Consider the following 12,140-nt stretch of genomic DNA (forward strand, 5'->3'; position numbering starts at 1 on the left):
TTTCCTTCCTGACCTTCTATCACAAAGCCATCTGGCTGTTGCATATAGATTTCCTCATTTAGCTCTCCATTCAGGAAAGTCGTCTTAACGTCCATTTGATGAACGAGAAGACCATGAGAGGCCGCCAATGAGAGTAGTACTCGAATGGTGGTCAGTCTAGCCACAGGTGAGTAAGTATCAAAGAAATCTTCTTCTTCTTTCTGGGCATAGCCCTTGGCCACAAGCCTAGCCTTGTACTTTTCAATTGTACCATTGGGCCTAAGCTTCTTTTTGAACACCCACTTGCATCCCAATGGTTTGCAACAATAGGGACGATCAGTGATTTCCCATGTCCCGTTAGCCATGATGGAATCCATCTCGCTACGAACCGCAACTTTCCAGTAATCAGCATCTGGAGAAGCATACGCTTTTGAAATAGAAGTGGGATTATCATCCATGAGGTATACGAAGAAATCATCACCAAAGGTCTTTGCAGTCTTTGTCTCTTGCCCCTACCACGGGCTTCCTCGTCATCCTCCTCAGGATTTTCATCATGTGTTTGATCATAGTATTCCATAGGAATGGCAGGCTCGGGAGTTTTCTCAGATTCCTGTCTAGAAGTGCTTTGCATATCTCTCATGGGAAATATATCCTCAAAGAATGTAGCATCCCTCGATTCCATTATTGTACCGACCTTTACGTCAGGTACCTCATATTTCACTACTAGAAATCTATAGCCTACGCTATTCTTAGCGTATCCCAAATTAACGCAGTCCACGGTCCTGGTCCAAGCTTACGCTTCTTGGGGATCGGCACATTGACTTTCGCCAAGCAGCCCCAAGTACGTAAGTATGAGAGTGTCGTCCTTCTCTTTGACCACTCCTCATAAGGAGTGACTTCATTATCTTTTGTAGGAACCTTATTCAGGACATGACATGCAGTCAATATAGCCTCCCCCCACCATGCCTTGGATAAACCCGATGTATCTAACATGGTGTTAACCAAATCAGTTAGAGTACGGTTTTTCCGCTCGGCAACCCCGTTTGACTGGGGTGAATAGGGAGGCGTCCTATCATGAATAATGTCGTGTTCCGCACAAAAGGAATCAAACTCATTTGAGAAGTACTCTCCACCACGGTTAGACCGGACTCGTTTAATTTTCTTTTCAAGTTGATTCTCAACTTCTGCCTTATAGATTTTAAAGTAGTGTAGAGCCTCATCTTTAGTATTTAACAGATACACATAGCAATATCTAGTGGAATCATCTATCAATGTCATGAAGTATTTCTTTCCACCTTTAGTCAACACACCATTCATCTCACAAAGATCAGAATGTATGAGTTCTAATGGTGCCAAGTGTCTCTCCTCTGCAGCCTTGTGAGGCTTGCGAGGTTGCTTTGCTTGCACACACGAATGGCACTTAGAACCTTTGGCTAAAGTAAAAGTTGGGATTAAATTCAGTTTTGCTAGCCGCGAGATAACACCGAAACTTATGTGACAAAGACGTGAATGCCAAACTTCAGATTCATTAACACTCGAATGAATATTGTTCACGACTTTATTACAGAAATCTGCGAGGGAAAGGCGGAACAGACCTTCGCACTCATAACGTTTTCCAACAAAAAGTCCATATTTCGTAACAACTACTTTATTAGACTCAAAGAACAACTTAAACCCTTCTCTACACAGAAGGGAGCCACTAACGAGATTCTTCTTGATGGCGGGGACATGTTGCACGTTCTTCAGCTGCACGATCCTTCCCGAAGTAAACTTCAGATTGACCGTGCCAACACCAAGAACAGAAGCACTCGCGCCATTCCCCATCAATACAAACCCGCGACCGGTGGCCTGATAAGAAGAGAACAGTGATATGTCAGCACACACATGAATATTTGCACCCATGTCCACCCACCAATCGGTGGACTGACAAACTGAAAATACAGTAAGTAAATTACCGTACCCAGATGCACCACTCTCATTGTTGCCCACAATCATATTGGCAGACTTGGAGTCCTGCGCCGGCTTCTTGTACTTGTTTGGGCATTTGTTCGTCCAATGTTCCTCTGAACCAAAAGTATAGCAGCCATCTCCCTTCTTATTCTTCTTGAAGGTCTTCTTTCCCTTCTTCTTGAAGTCGATATTCTGTTGGACATAATTCTTTCCCTTGGGCTTGTAGGAATTGAAATTCCTCTGATGTACCATATTGGCAACAGAAGAGCTTTCCACCGCTTTTCCATTGGAGTCCTTTGCTCTCGAGTTCTGCTCAACACTCAGATGGCCGATGATGTCCTCTACTGAGAACTCACGCCTCTGATGTTTCAGAGTAGTAGCAAAGTTCCTTCAGGAATTAGGAAGCTTAGCAATTATACAGCCCGCGACAAACTTACCCGGCAAATTGCACTTAAGAACCTCAAGTTCTTTAGCTATGCATATTATCTCATGAGCCTGTTCCAATACAGAACGGTTGTCAACCATCTTGTAATCGTGGAACTGCTTCATAACATACATCTCACTCCCAGCATCGGTGACCCCGAATTTAGATTCGAGCGCCTCCCACAGGTCTTTCGCAACATGCATATGTAAGTATGCGTCAACCAGCTTATCTCCGATCACGCTTATGACTGCTCCAAGGAATAGGACGGTGGCCTCCGCGAACATCTTCTCGTGTTCAGGAGAGATCGTTCCCGTTGGAGTGACACCGGCTACCCAGAACACGTTCATAGCCGTGAGCCATAAGGTGGTTCTTGTTTGCCAACGCTTGAAATAAGTACCGGTAAACTTGTCTGGTTTCAATGCAGCAGCAAAACCATTACTCAAAAAATTCCTACACATATTAGGTTTTTGGATTGTTGAGTAAATAGGCAATTTTCCGAGCATATTAATCCACGAGATAATAACTAGCATGGCATTGACTATACTGATCATGAACTAACCTAACTAACCTAACACATACTACGCATATAATTGATACATCTATGCATACGAGTAGTACTCGTAGGATCAAAATGAACATGAGTGGGATAAACGAGTTATACCCTCCAATAGGCCAGTTGGCCGTAGCGGTAGCGTTGGCGTTGGACGCGGCCGTAGCAGCAACATCCTCTGCCCTCTTCTTCTCAGCTTCAAGGGCGAGACGGTCGGGCTCGGATGATGAAGACATGGCGATGACGAGGGCGACGCGGACATAGACGAAGCAGACGGACGTAGGCGAGCAGTCGCGTGATCGCTCCCCAAAAACCTAATCGCCCCTCTCCCGTACAGGAACCGGAGGGGCGGGGTTTCGGAGGCCTGCTCTCACGTCAACCGTGTACGCGGTAAACGGGACTGAGTCGCCGACGGCAGCAAAAGGAACGAACGCGTGAGGCAGATGTGATCTGGCTCGGCTCGGCTCATTCTCGCGGCGAGGCGGGCGGCGGAGGAGTGCGCGAGGGCACCTTCTCTTCTCACTCTCCAATAGCATGTGGAAGAGAGACCCTTATAAAGGGGTCCAATTTTTTCTCCACTAACGGGATGGGACTAAACTTCCCACCACCACCTTGCCATGCCACCACCTACATGGACCCTTGGAGATTTTCTGAAATTCTCTTATGGGCCTAAGGCCCACTACTAATTTCAACAGTTTTATGGCATAGTACACACGTGCCAATTTCAATAACCAGATTGCGAAAACAACAAACCATAGGTAGGTTGCAGTCGCATACGGAACACTAGTACAAGAGTAGTCTATTTGTGCATGTACGGTTGGTTTATCTAATTATTCATCCATAATATCACATGATGCTGATGTTTCAACACACTCCAACAAACATGATAGGGGAAAGAAAGAGGCGCACCTGTAACCTGGCATTGTGGCATTTTACTTCGAAAGGAAATACGTACACATTTTGTACAGCTCAATTGTGAGTTGTTAATTTACTACACGTCTGTGTTGGGGTATCAATGTCAACAATATTAGTTAGAATTTACAGGAACTGTGGCGGTCTTCCTTCTGCTGAATGAACCAAATTCAGGGATGCATGATCAGCCAGCCTTCAGTTAGGTTCAACGAAGGGCCATGCGTCATATCAACAACCACACACCTGGCGAACCACATGGCACATGTGGTGAGTTGTCTCAAAGATAACCACACACCTGACGAAGCTCTTCCATGTATATCCACCAATTTCTCTTCATATCTTCTCAAGTACTCTGTCTTCTTCACAGATCGATACTAGACAGGCACGTCTGGGACGGGCATTATAGTTTCTCAACCTTCAGTTCTTTCAATGACTGTATATACATCCTTTAGCTCGTCGTGTATAACATGCTCGTATGAGCATATGAATGATGCCATGAAGACAGTGAACTGTGGTGGAGCCCTAGCTGATAGACGGGAGAGTGGGTTGGCTGAAGCCGAGGCCGGAAACCCCATCTAGGGAACCAGGTGCAACATGTTTTACTTGTCCATACCGCCTGATATGACGGAGGAGCCGGGCGAGGAAGGTGCTGTGGCAAATGGTCGAGGTGTCACATACCACGGTGACATGTCGGCGGGCCCTTGTGATAGCCACATTCATCAGCCTGCTGTCGCCCATGAACCCTACCGCTCCCAGTGGGTTTGACCGAACCTAGAAGCCAGCACAAGAATAAACATCACCAGAAGTAGGTTAAAAGTTCATACAGTTGGAAATGGAGTATGAAATTATTGTGGTGCGACGGGCAATGCCCTTGAAAGTGTCATTCGATTCATTCAGTGCTATATTTGGATAACATATTCATCAGAAAGATGGTACTGTGTAGTCCTTACCATTGATAGGACCACCGCATCTGCCTCCCTCCCTTGAAAGCTATCTACTGTTGAAACCTCAACCCCAGAAAGCCCTGGATATTCTTCTATCTTCTCTCTCAACAATTGAACCTGAGCAATGTAGGGTGACTGGATGGCTATCTCACTTGGAGACACTCCTGCAATCATGATTATAATATGTTCGTAAGTTCGAAAATCTGAGGGTAAACAGTTAAGGCCATGTTTGACCAGTGAATGAGAAATGCTGAATAATTATCCTGATGTGTTTGACCAGTGAATGAGAAATGCTGAATAATTATCCTGATGTGTTAAAGCAAACAAAACTAATGATCGAAGGACTATGCAACAAAGGCCATACAATACTGATGCAGTGCTCAATTATAAAGAAGTAAAAGATATGTATATACCACAATGCACAAGATTGAGAACATGCTGTGTAACTATGTCTGCTTCTCCATCATTATAAAACGAGCCTGTGCCAGCAGGGTCTAAATGCTCCACACAATCAGCATTTAGAATTCCATATGGCATTCGGGTATCAAGTAGAAGCAGTGGGCACCGAGTTATCCAAGTATCCTGAAATCATAAGGTACAACTTGAGTCCAACTTACACAGTAGCATTACAGAAGGAGTGCATATAGATGCGTTCATGGCAAAAAATCTTAAAATAGAGTGCACAAATTTCAAATGGGTAGACACAACAAATAGACGCAATGCATTATAGGTTGGTTCTAGAAGGAGTTCCAGACCTACTACATGTTCCACATGTAACCCGCAAATGAACGGTTACCACCACCATCCAAATTTCAAATGGTAGACACAACAAATAGACACAATGCATTATAGGTTGGTTCTAGAAGGAGTTCCAGACCTACTACATGTTCCACTATAAAAATTTATCCCACCTTTTTTTGTTGGATTGTTAATCTTTTGCGATATACTACATTGAGTTGGAGAGTATCCCAGCTTGTTTGTATTTGTACCCATGCATATGGTGAAAACAGATTGATCATGGCAACATATAAGATATATAGTTGGCCATCCATCATGAAAAGTGAGTGCTTTCGTGTTGTGAACCTTGATCCACAACGGGATAACAACCGTGCTGAAGATAGCCAGATGGCATGGCAGCAAGGGATTGAGTAGACATAGGTTCTCATAGGTTTAGATGAGAGAATAACTGGGAGAGATTGATTGATTGATCTTCCTTGCCTCAAACGTGGATACATGTCATCGTTATATAACGAATGCTCAGGCCCTTGACCTCTCCTAATACGATTAGGATTAGATCTTTCCTTGTACTACTTTCCTGATCATATACTTTCCTAGAGGACTCTGGTACTTCTCTCTCATGTACCCCTCCCAGGCTCCCACCCACACGGGTTCGAGTCACAGAGTGACCCGTCGTGCTTAGAGTTTCTTCTATAAAAATATGCCTCCAAGGGCTAGTCTTGGATGGGCTTGTTTCTTTATGCACCCCTCCCACGCTGCTACTCTTGCCTTGATACTGTGAAACCATGTCCACAACATTTTGTTGAGCTATTTGAATTTTTTATAAAGAAATTCATTGTCGTTTTATGCAGTAGGCAGCAAAAGCTGTGCCACTCAGTGTTTGTATTGTTGGTACTGTTGGATATATGTCGTTTTATCTGATAGTGAAACCCGGTCTGAGGCCTGAGGGTCGTATATAAAAGAAATTAAAAGTGAGTGCTGACGGTTCCCATCCGTAATGTTTTGTGACTGAGTGGACGTGACCATTTCAATAAGGGGCTGGACAGGTATGGCCAATTTTTCTCAAAAATGTAAGATGAAATTTAATATCACATTCGTTTCTAAAAGAAAGAATATGATGCCAAGTTGAGTAAAACTATGATGGCTGGGAAACTAAATATGTAGTCCTAAATATCCTTGTAAATTGTCTTTGGCAAGCACAGCTTGAAGGAAACAAACTGATAAAGATAGACACTTGAATAGGTCTAATCAACGTTTCTGAATTTCTAATCACGAAGCACAACAAAAAAGAAGTAGGGCAGACACATGATCACATGATATCTTAAGACAACAACATTAAAATGCCAATGATGCATCTAAAATGTGCTTCTGCTGAAATAAACATGTTTAGAAACTGCGGTAAAATATACTAAGTAGTGTATATGCTTCTAGTAGTATATAGTCATATGTGAAAGTACTTTAAGGTGCCTACTTTCCGAGTCTTGCTATAATCTCAAGATCTTTAGCTACAGTGTGGACCAAAATTACACTCTTAAAAACGTAGTAAACTAATGAGCTAGGAAAAGGATAGAATCAAACAGCATATGATTCAGATTCACTCGAACAAGGGGTAAATTTATTCAATGAAGTCTGATCTGAACTTTACAATTAGACCCAATCCTCAGTGGAGTCATGATTTTTATTTTTATTTTAGAAAAAGATTGCTCACGTGATAGTCAAGTTCAGTCTTGAACACTGACCCGGAAAACAGAAAATATTTTTACCTGATACATACCATGCAATTGACCTGACACCTGAAACAGAAAATATTTATACCTTTACAACTGGAGAGTCGGCAAGAAGATGTGAAGCTACAGAATGAGAAGACTGGAGTAACCCCTGATACATCTCTTTAGATGCCCAACTGGCTATTGAATCATGCATTCTATGCTGGACTGTCAGTCTTGTAGTAAGTAATCCATCATGCAACAATGAAGCCCTTTCCATCATAGATTTACCAAGCCCACCTTCCAATGCCTTCCTTGACAATATGGCAGGTGCAAGTTGGCAATGATCACCAGCAAGAATACAACGTTTCCCCTGCAGTATGGGAATCCAGCAAGAGGGCTCAATTCCTTGACCTGCTTCATCTATAATTACCAAGTCAAAGCAACCAATTTTCCTGATAAGTGGATCGGCTGCCCCTGTGTTAGTAGAAAGCACAACCTGTGCATCAGATAGCACTTCCATGATCGTTTCTTTCTCTTTCATTTCCAGATCCCTCCCAAGTTGCTTCAGAAGTTGACGAATGCCTGCTGCTAAAGAATCGTCCTCTATGCAGTCCCTCAAGTCCTTTCTTAAGTCAGTTCTCTTTCTCTCAAGTTCCTTCCTAAACTGACTAAGCCTTCCATTCACAATCTCTGCCAAGGACTTCGAAGTAACTGATGGTGATATCCGAGCAGGGTTTCCAACTCGCACAATGTTTAAGCCAGTACTTGATAACTTTTCAACCATGTTATCGACTGCCGCATTGCTTGGAGCTGTCACAAGGACATTTTCACCCTGCCGGACAGCACGTACAATGAGTTCCGTGAGCAAAACTGTCTTGCCCGTGCCAGGAGGCCCCTGGATGACTAAAACAGGCCTCTTCTTGTTCAGGCCTAATGAGAGAGCCCTTAATTGGGAGTCATCAAATGCATACCTCTCTGATAGCCTTGGATCAGGTAGACTCGATTCACCCCAATCAATCAGGCAATTCTGCTCCATCTTCATGACATCTTTGCCGTCACCGAACAGAGTAGCTACCACATCAATGGAAGCATTACTTTTCAGCAAACCATTCCTTTGAAGTAGCATCAATGCTTCAAGATTCCGCTGCCAAATAAAAATACTTGCGTGAATTAGACGAACTTATCACTCATGTTGTTAAGCCAAGAAAAATACTATCATAAAAGAAACGGGAACCCCAATTTCACTGTTCTCTCTTAAGGCTAAAAAATCATTTGTTCTGTTTTTTTTTCCAATTTCATGCCACTCCGATATACGATATGAGATACGATATATAACAGTAATAGAACATGATTACACATCATAAAATGGAAGGATTATGTTTAAATAAATATGTAAGAGGTAGACTATAGTTGTTCCTGGCAAGAAAGTTTCAGAAAGCTTGATAGTAAATATGCTGAAAGAGCCAACCATTTAAAATTTCAGACCCTTAATTCCTTGAAAAGATTCAAGGTTCATGTGCATAATTTGAATACCTCGTAAGTAAGTGCATCAGCCAATCCCTGTATCCGGTCAATGCGCACACTTTTCCCAAATAACCTGGAGAAAGTTGGGTCACCATGGCGAGATTCCAGAGCCACAGTTATGCTGCAACCATCCTCCCCGAGATTATAAAGAAAGCCTTGCATGCAAGAAGTGGCTCCCTCACCACGGCTATTACATGTTCTCACACAAACCATGTCCCCAGGTGACAGTGTAGTTGGAGGCAGCTTGTGTTCACCTTCAATTCTGAATAGAACCAAATGCAAGCCTCCCAATCCTACATGCAGGGATAACAGAAAACAGTGTCTTGCTCAATTTTCCAAAGTAACTGAAGACAAAATCTTAACATACGGAAAAAAGAAAGTAGCCAAGTTTAGCTCTCTCACCAGTTGAGCTGCTGATGACACTCAAGTTGCAAATGGTGTCACACTGCTCCTGCTGAGCCTGCCCATGGGTCACCAAGTACTCAACTGGCTTGGATGGCTTGGAATTGTTGTCAAGCATAGTTGTGGCATTCAGCTCCTCCTGTGTAAACTCCAGCTCCGCGTCTCGCTCGATGCGTAGCAGGTCTGACATATGCCTCACAAAGTCTTCAATCCTATCCTGCATCAGCCTTACCTTCTTGAGGCTTATGCCGATGCTACTGTGAACCGCTTTAGTTCGTGGTGTCGTCCTGCGCACAGCTGCCCGGTGATGAGTAGAATTGGCCATTTCCTTCAACAGCTTCCATGTCTGCGTGGAGCGCCAGTCGTAGATGAGCCCCTGGTTCTGGTAACTCAGCAGGACACCACGGAGCTCACGCTGGAAATGGTCGAAAAGGGTGGGGTAGTGTGTACAGGCCTTGAAGCAGAGTGCCTCCAGACCCTTGGGCATGGGGACGGGTGAGAGATAAGGCTGTGCCTGGATCACAAACCCAAGCTGGCCTTCTGCTGATCCCCAATTCAGGGTCAATGCCGCTGTGGTGAGGTCCGCCATCTCACCCTGAAGCTCGGCCGAAGCGAATTTGGATGCCATGGATTGCATCCCCTGCCTTAGCCACTCCACAACACACCGGCCAAGCTCCTTCCGGCCTAGTGGATCGCCGTTCTCATACAGCGTCCCTACCCTTATGGACGCCTCCTCCACCGACGGCACGCAGCCGCCTTGTTCTTGCCCTCCCTCGACCGTCCTCCTCTGCCTCCTCCTCCTAGTCCTGCCATTGCCACCGGCAGGTCGAGGCGCACCTTTGCTGGGACCCAATGGCGCAACACGTACACTCCTTTGCCTGGAAGAAGAAGAGGCATCCTGCGACCGTGCCGGCGACGGCGTGGACGCAGACGAAGGAGCAGCAGCAACGAACGTGACCCTTCTCCTGCTGGGGAGCTTCTTCGCAGCGCCAGAAGAAAACAGGAACCTAGAGGAAAAGAGATCAAGAGACATGCCGTCGCTCCACGGTCACGGCTGCCGGCGGAGGCTGCGGCGCGGGGCAGCGGGAGGGGAGCGGGAAGGGAGCGAGGTGCTGACCGGTGACTCGGCTCAGCCTCGGCGGGTGAAATCCTCCCTGGCCCTGGGTCAAGAGGAGGAGACGGCCGGTGGAGAGTGGATGACTGGTGGCGCAGGGCGCGGCTGCGTTAGCACCGCAGGCAAGTAAAGTGCCGTCCCCGGCTCTGGCTTCGCGCGGCTGGCGCCCACGTCGTCTCCGCCCAGTTTCCATGGTCCCGAAAGCCCCTGACAGCGCCCATCGGATCGGCTCCGGCTTCGCGCTTGCTGTCCAACCAACGCATGGCGCGCGATCCCGCTGTCCACGCAGGCGCCGGCGCGTCCAGACGCGATGCAGATGCAGATTCACCGGTCCGGCGGGGCTGATTCTGTTCAACCAAAATCAGGGTGGGGGGAAGCGTCCGTGGATCCTGATGGACCACAATAAAATGAGACAAAGAATGGCGGCCAGCTTTCTCCCCGCGGGCGGACTGGCTGGCTGGCTGGCTGGCTGGCAGGCATTAGAGCGAACACCTTACCGGCGTCACGGTCGGGGTGGGGACAGCAGGCGGAACATTCCGCGCTGGCGCTGCTCTGGACTTTGGACTTGGGGCAATGACACGTTTGCGAGGCTGCTGCGCCGCTCAAGGGCGCTCTTGGGAGGCGGGAGGCGGTGGCCGGCTGCTGCCGCGCCGCGCCGCGCTACGTGAGTTGGCCGTGCACGAATGGTTCGGCGCCGTGCGCGAGGCAGGAGCTTAGAGCATGGTTAATATTATAGCCACCTGCTGACTATAAACCATCTTATAGTCTATTTTATAGCTAGCCCGTATAATAGTTAGCTATAAAAGAGTACTATTTTTATCATATATGGTCCATCATTCATTCTCACGAAGCACTCTCCTCTTCTCTCTCATCTAACTCATTAAAAATATAGTATTTTAATCCTTACAGCCTGCTGACTGTACCTTATTGTACTTGCTCTTAGAGCAACCATTGGATCGATCCATTTCGTCCGCTGCCGTTGGTTTGGGTCGGCGTGGGCACAAAAGTCGGCCCGACGCGCCGACCCAAACAGACGCGCGTTTGTTTGACGTCCGCCTGACGACCCATTCCCGACCCAATTTTAAACCGGATTTGTGTCGGCGCGGACATGTGACGGACGCGCGCCTACTCTTCTTTCCGGCTCCGCCGGTCGGTGGCATCCACCACCATTTTCCTTCATTCCCCCCCCCCAAAAAAAACCTCCCGCCCGCGTGCTCCCGCCCCACGCCCGTCATGGACGACGACCTCGACGCCGCCGCCGGCCTCGCCTCCGTCGCCTCGTCCGACAAAGGCAAGCCTCGCGTTCCCTGGAAGGCCGCACCGCGCTACGTGAGTTAGCCGTGCACGAATGGTTCGGCGCCGTGCACGAGGCAGGAGCTCAGGGCAACTCCAACTCACGAGTAACAGAGCCACGACCCCAAATCGCGTCCGTTTGTAAACGGACATAATAAACAGCGGGCCAACGCACCTAAGCGAACACAAAAATGTCCGTTTTTATTCGCTTTCGATTCATTCCTGATTTAAGTTTGAACTGCGTTGCAGCCAAACGGACTTGCGTTGACCACCGCGACACGTGTCATTGTTCGCCCATAGCCCGCCTCTTGGTGACACATCCGTCTTTTTTCCATTTTCCTTCCTCAAACTCCGGCCGCACACCTCGCTCCTCTCCCTTCTCGTCTCAGCCAGCTTCCATTGCGGTCGTGTAGGTGTCGAGCACGACCGACCGCACGTCCACGTTTTCTCCATACCACGAGCTGTCTAACCCCTTGCCCCACCTTCAACGCAACCGGTAGCCGTATTTGGAGCGGATCTAACCGGATTTGTGTGCGGCAGGCCACTGGAGGCCGAGGCGTGCCATGGACTGGCCGGGGCACCGGTCCACATAGCCCCGACA

At 47.0% G+C, this 12,140-nt stretch overlaps 1 protein-coding gene across 2 annotated transcripts; it reads right to left on the minus strand.

Moving 5' to 3' along the window:
- Nucleotides 1-3,815: 3,815 nt before the first annotated feature.
- LOC123401617 (DNA-binding protein SMUBP-2-like) lies at nucleotides 3,816-10,917 on the minus strand. 2 transcript variants are annotated; one of them, XM_045095453.1, is made up of 7 exons: nucleotides 10,744-10,917; nucleotides 9,133-10,635; nucleotides 8,740-9,023; nucleotides 7,313-8,350; nucleotides 5,173-5,341; nucleotides 4,766-4,923; nucleotides 3,816-4,586 (listed from the first exon to the last, which is right to left on the minus strand). In XM_045095453.1, the coding sequence occupies exons 2-7, from the start codon at nucleotides 10,163-10,165 to the stop codon at nucleotides 4,338-4,340; spliced, it is 2,931 nt and encodes a 976-aa protein (XP_044951388.1). In that variant the 5' UTR covers nucleotides 10,166-10,635; nucleotides 10,744-10,917; the 3' UTR covers nucleotides 3,816-4,337. The 2 variants fall into 2 exon arrangements, with proteins under 2 accessions (XP_044951388.1, XP_044951387.1); XM_045095452.1 differs by having other exon boundaries at nucleotides 9,133-10,917.
- Nucleotides 10,918-12,140: the final 1,223 nt, after the last annotated feature.

The sequence above is a fragment of the Hordeum vulgare genome, chromosome 6H, assembly GCF_904849725.1.
Source record: "Hordeum vulgare subsp. vulgare chromosome 6H, MorexV3_pseudomolecules_assembly, whole genome shotgun sequence".
NCBI classification, from domain to species: Eukaryota; Viridiplantae; Streptophyta; class Magnoliopsida; order Poales; family Poaceae; genus Hordeum; species Hordeum vulgare.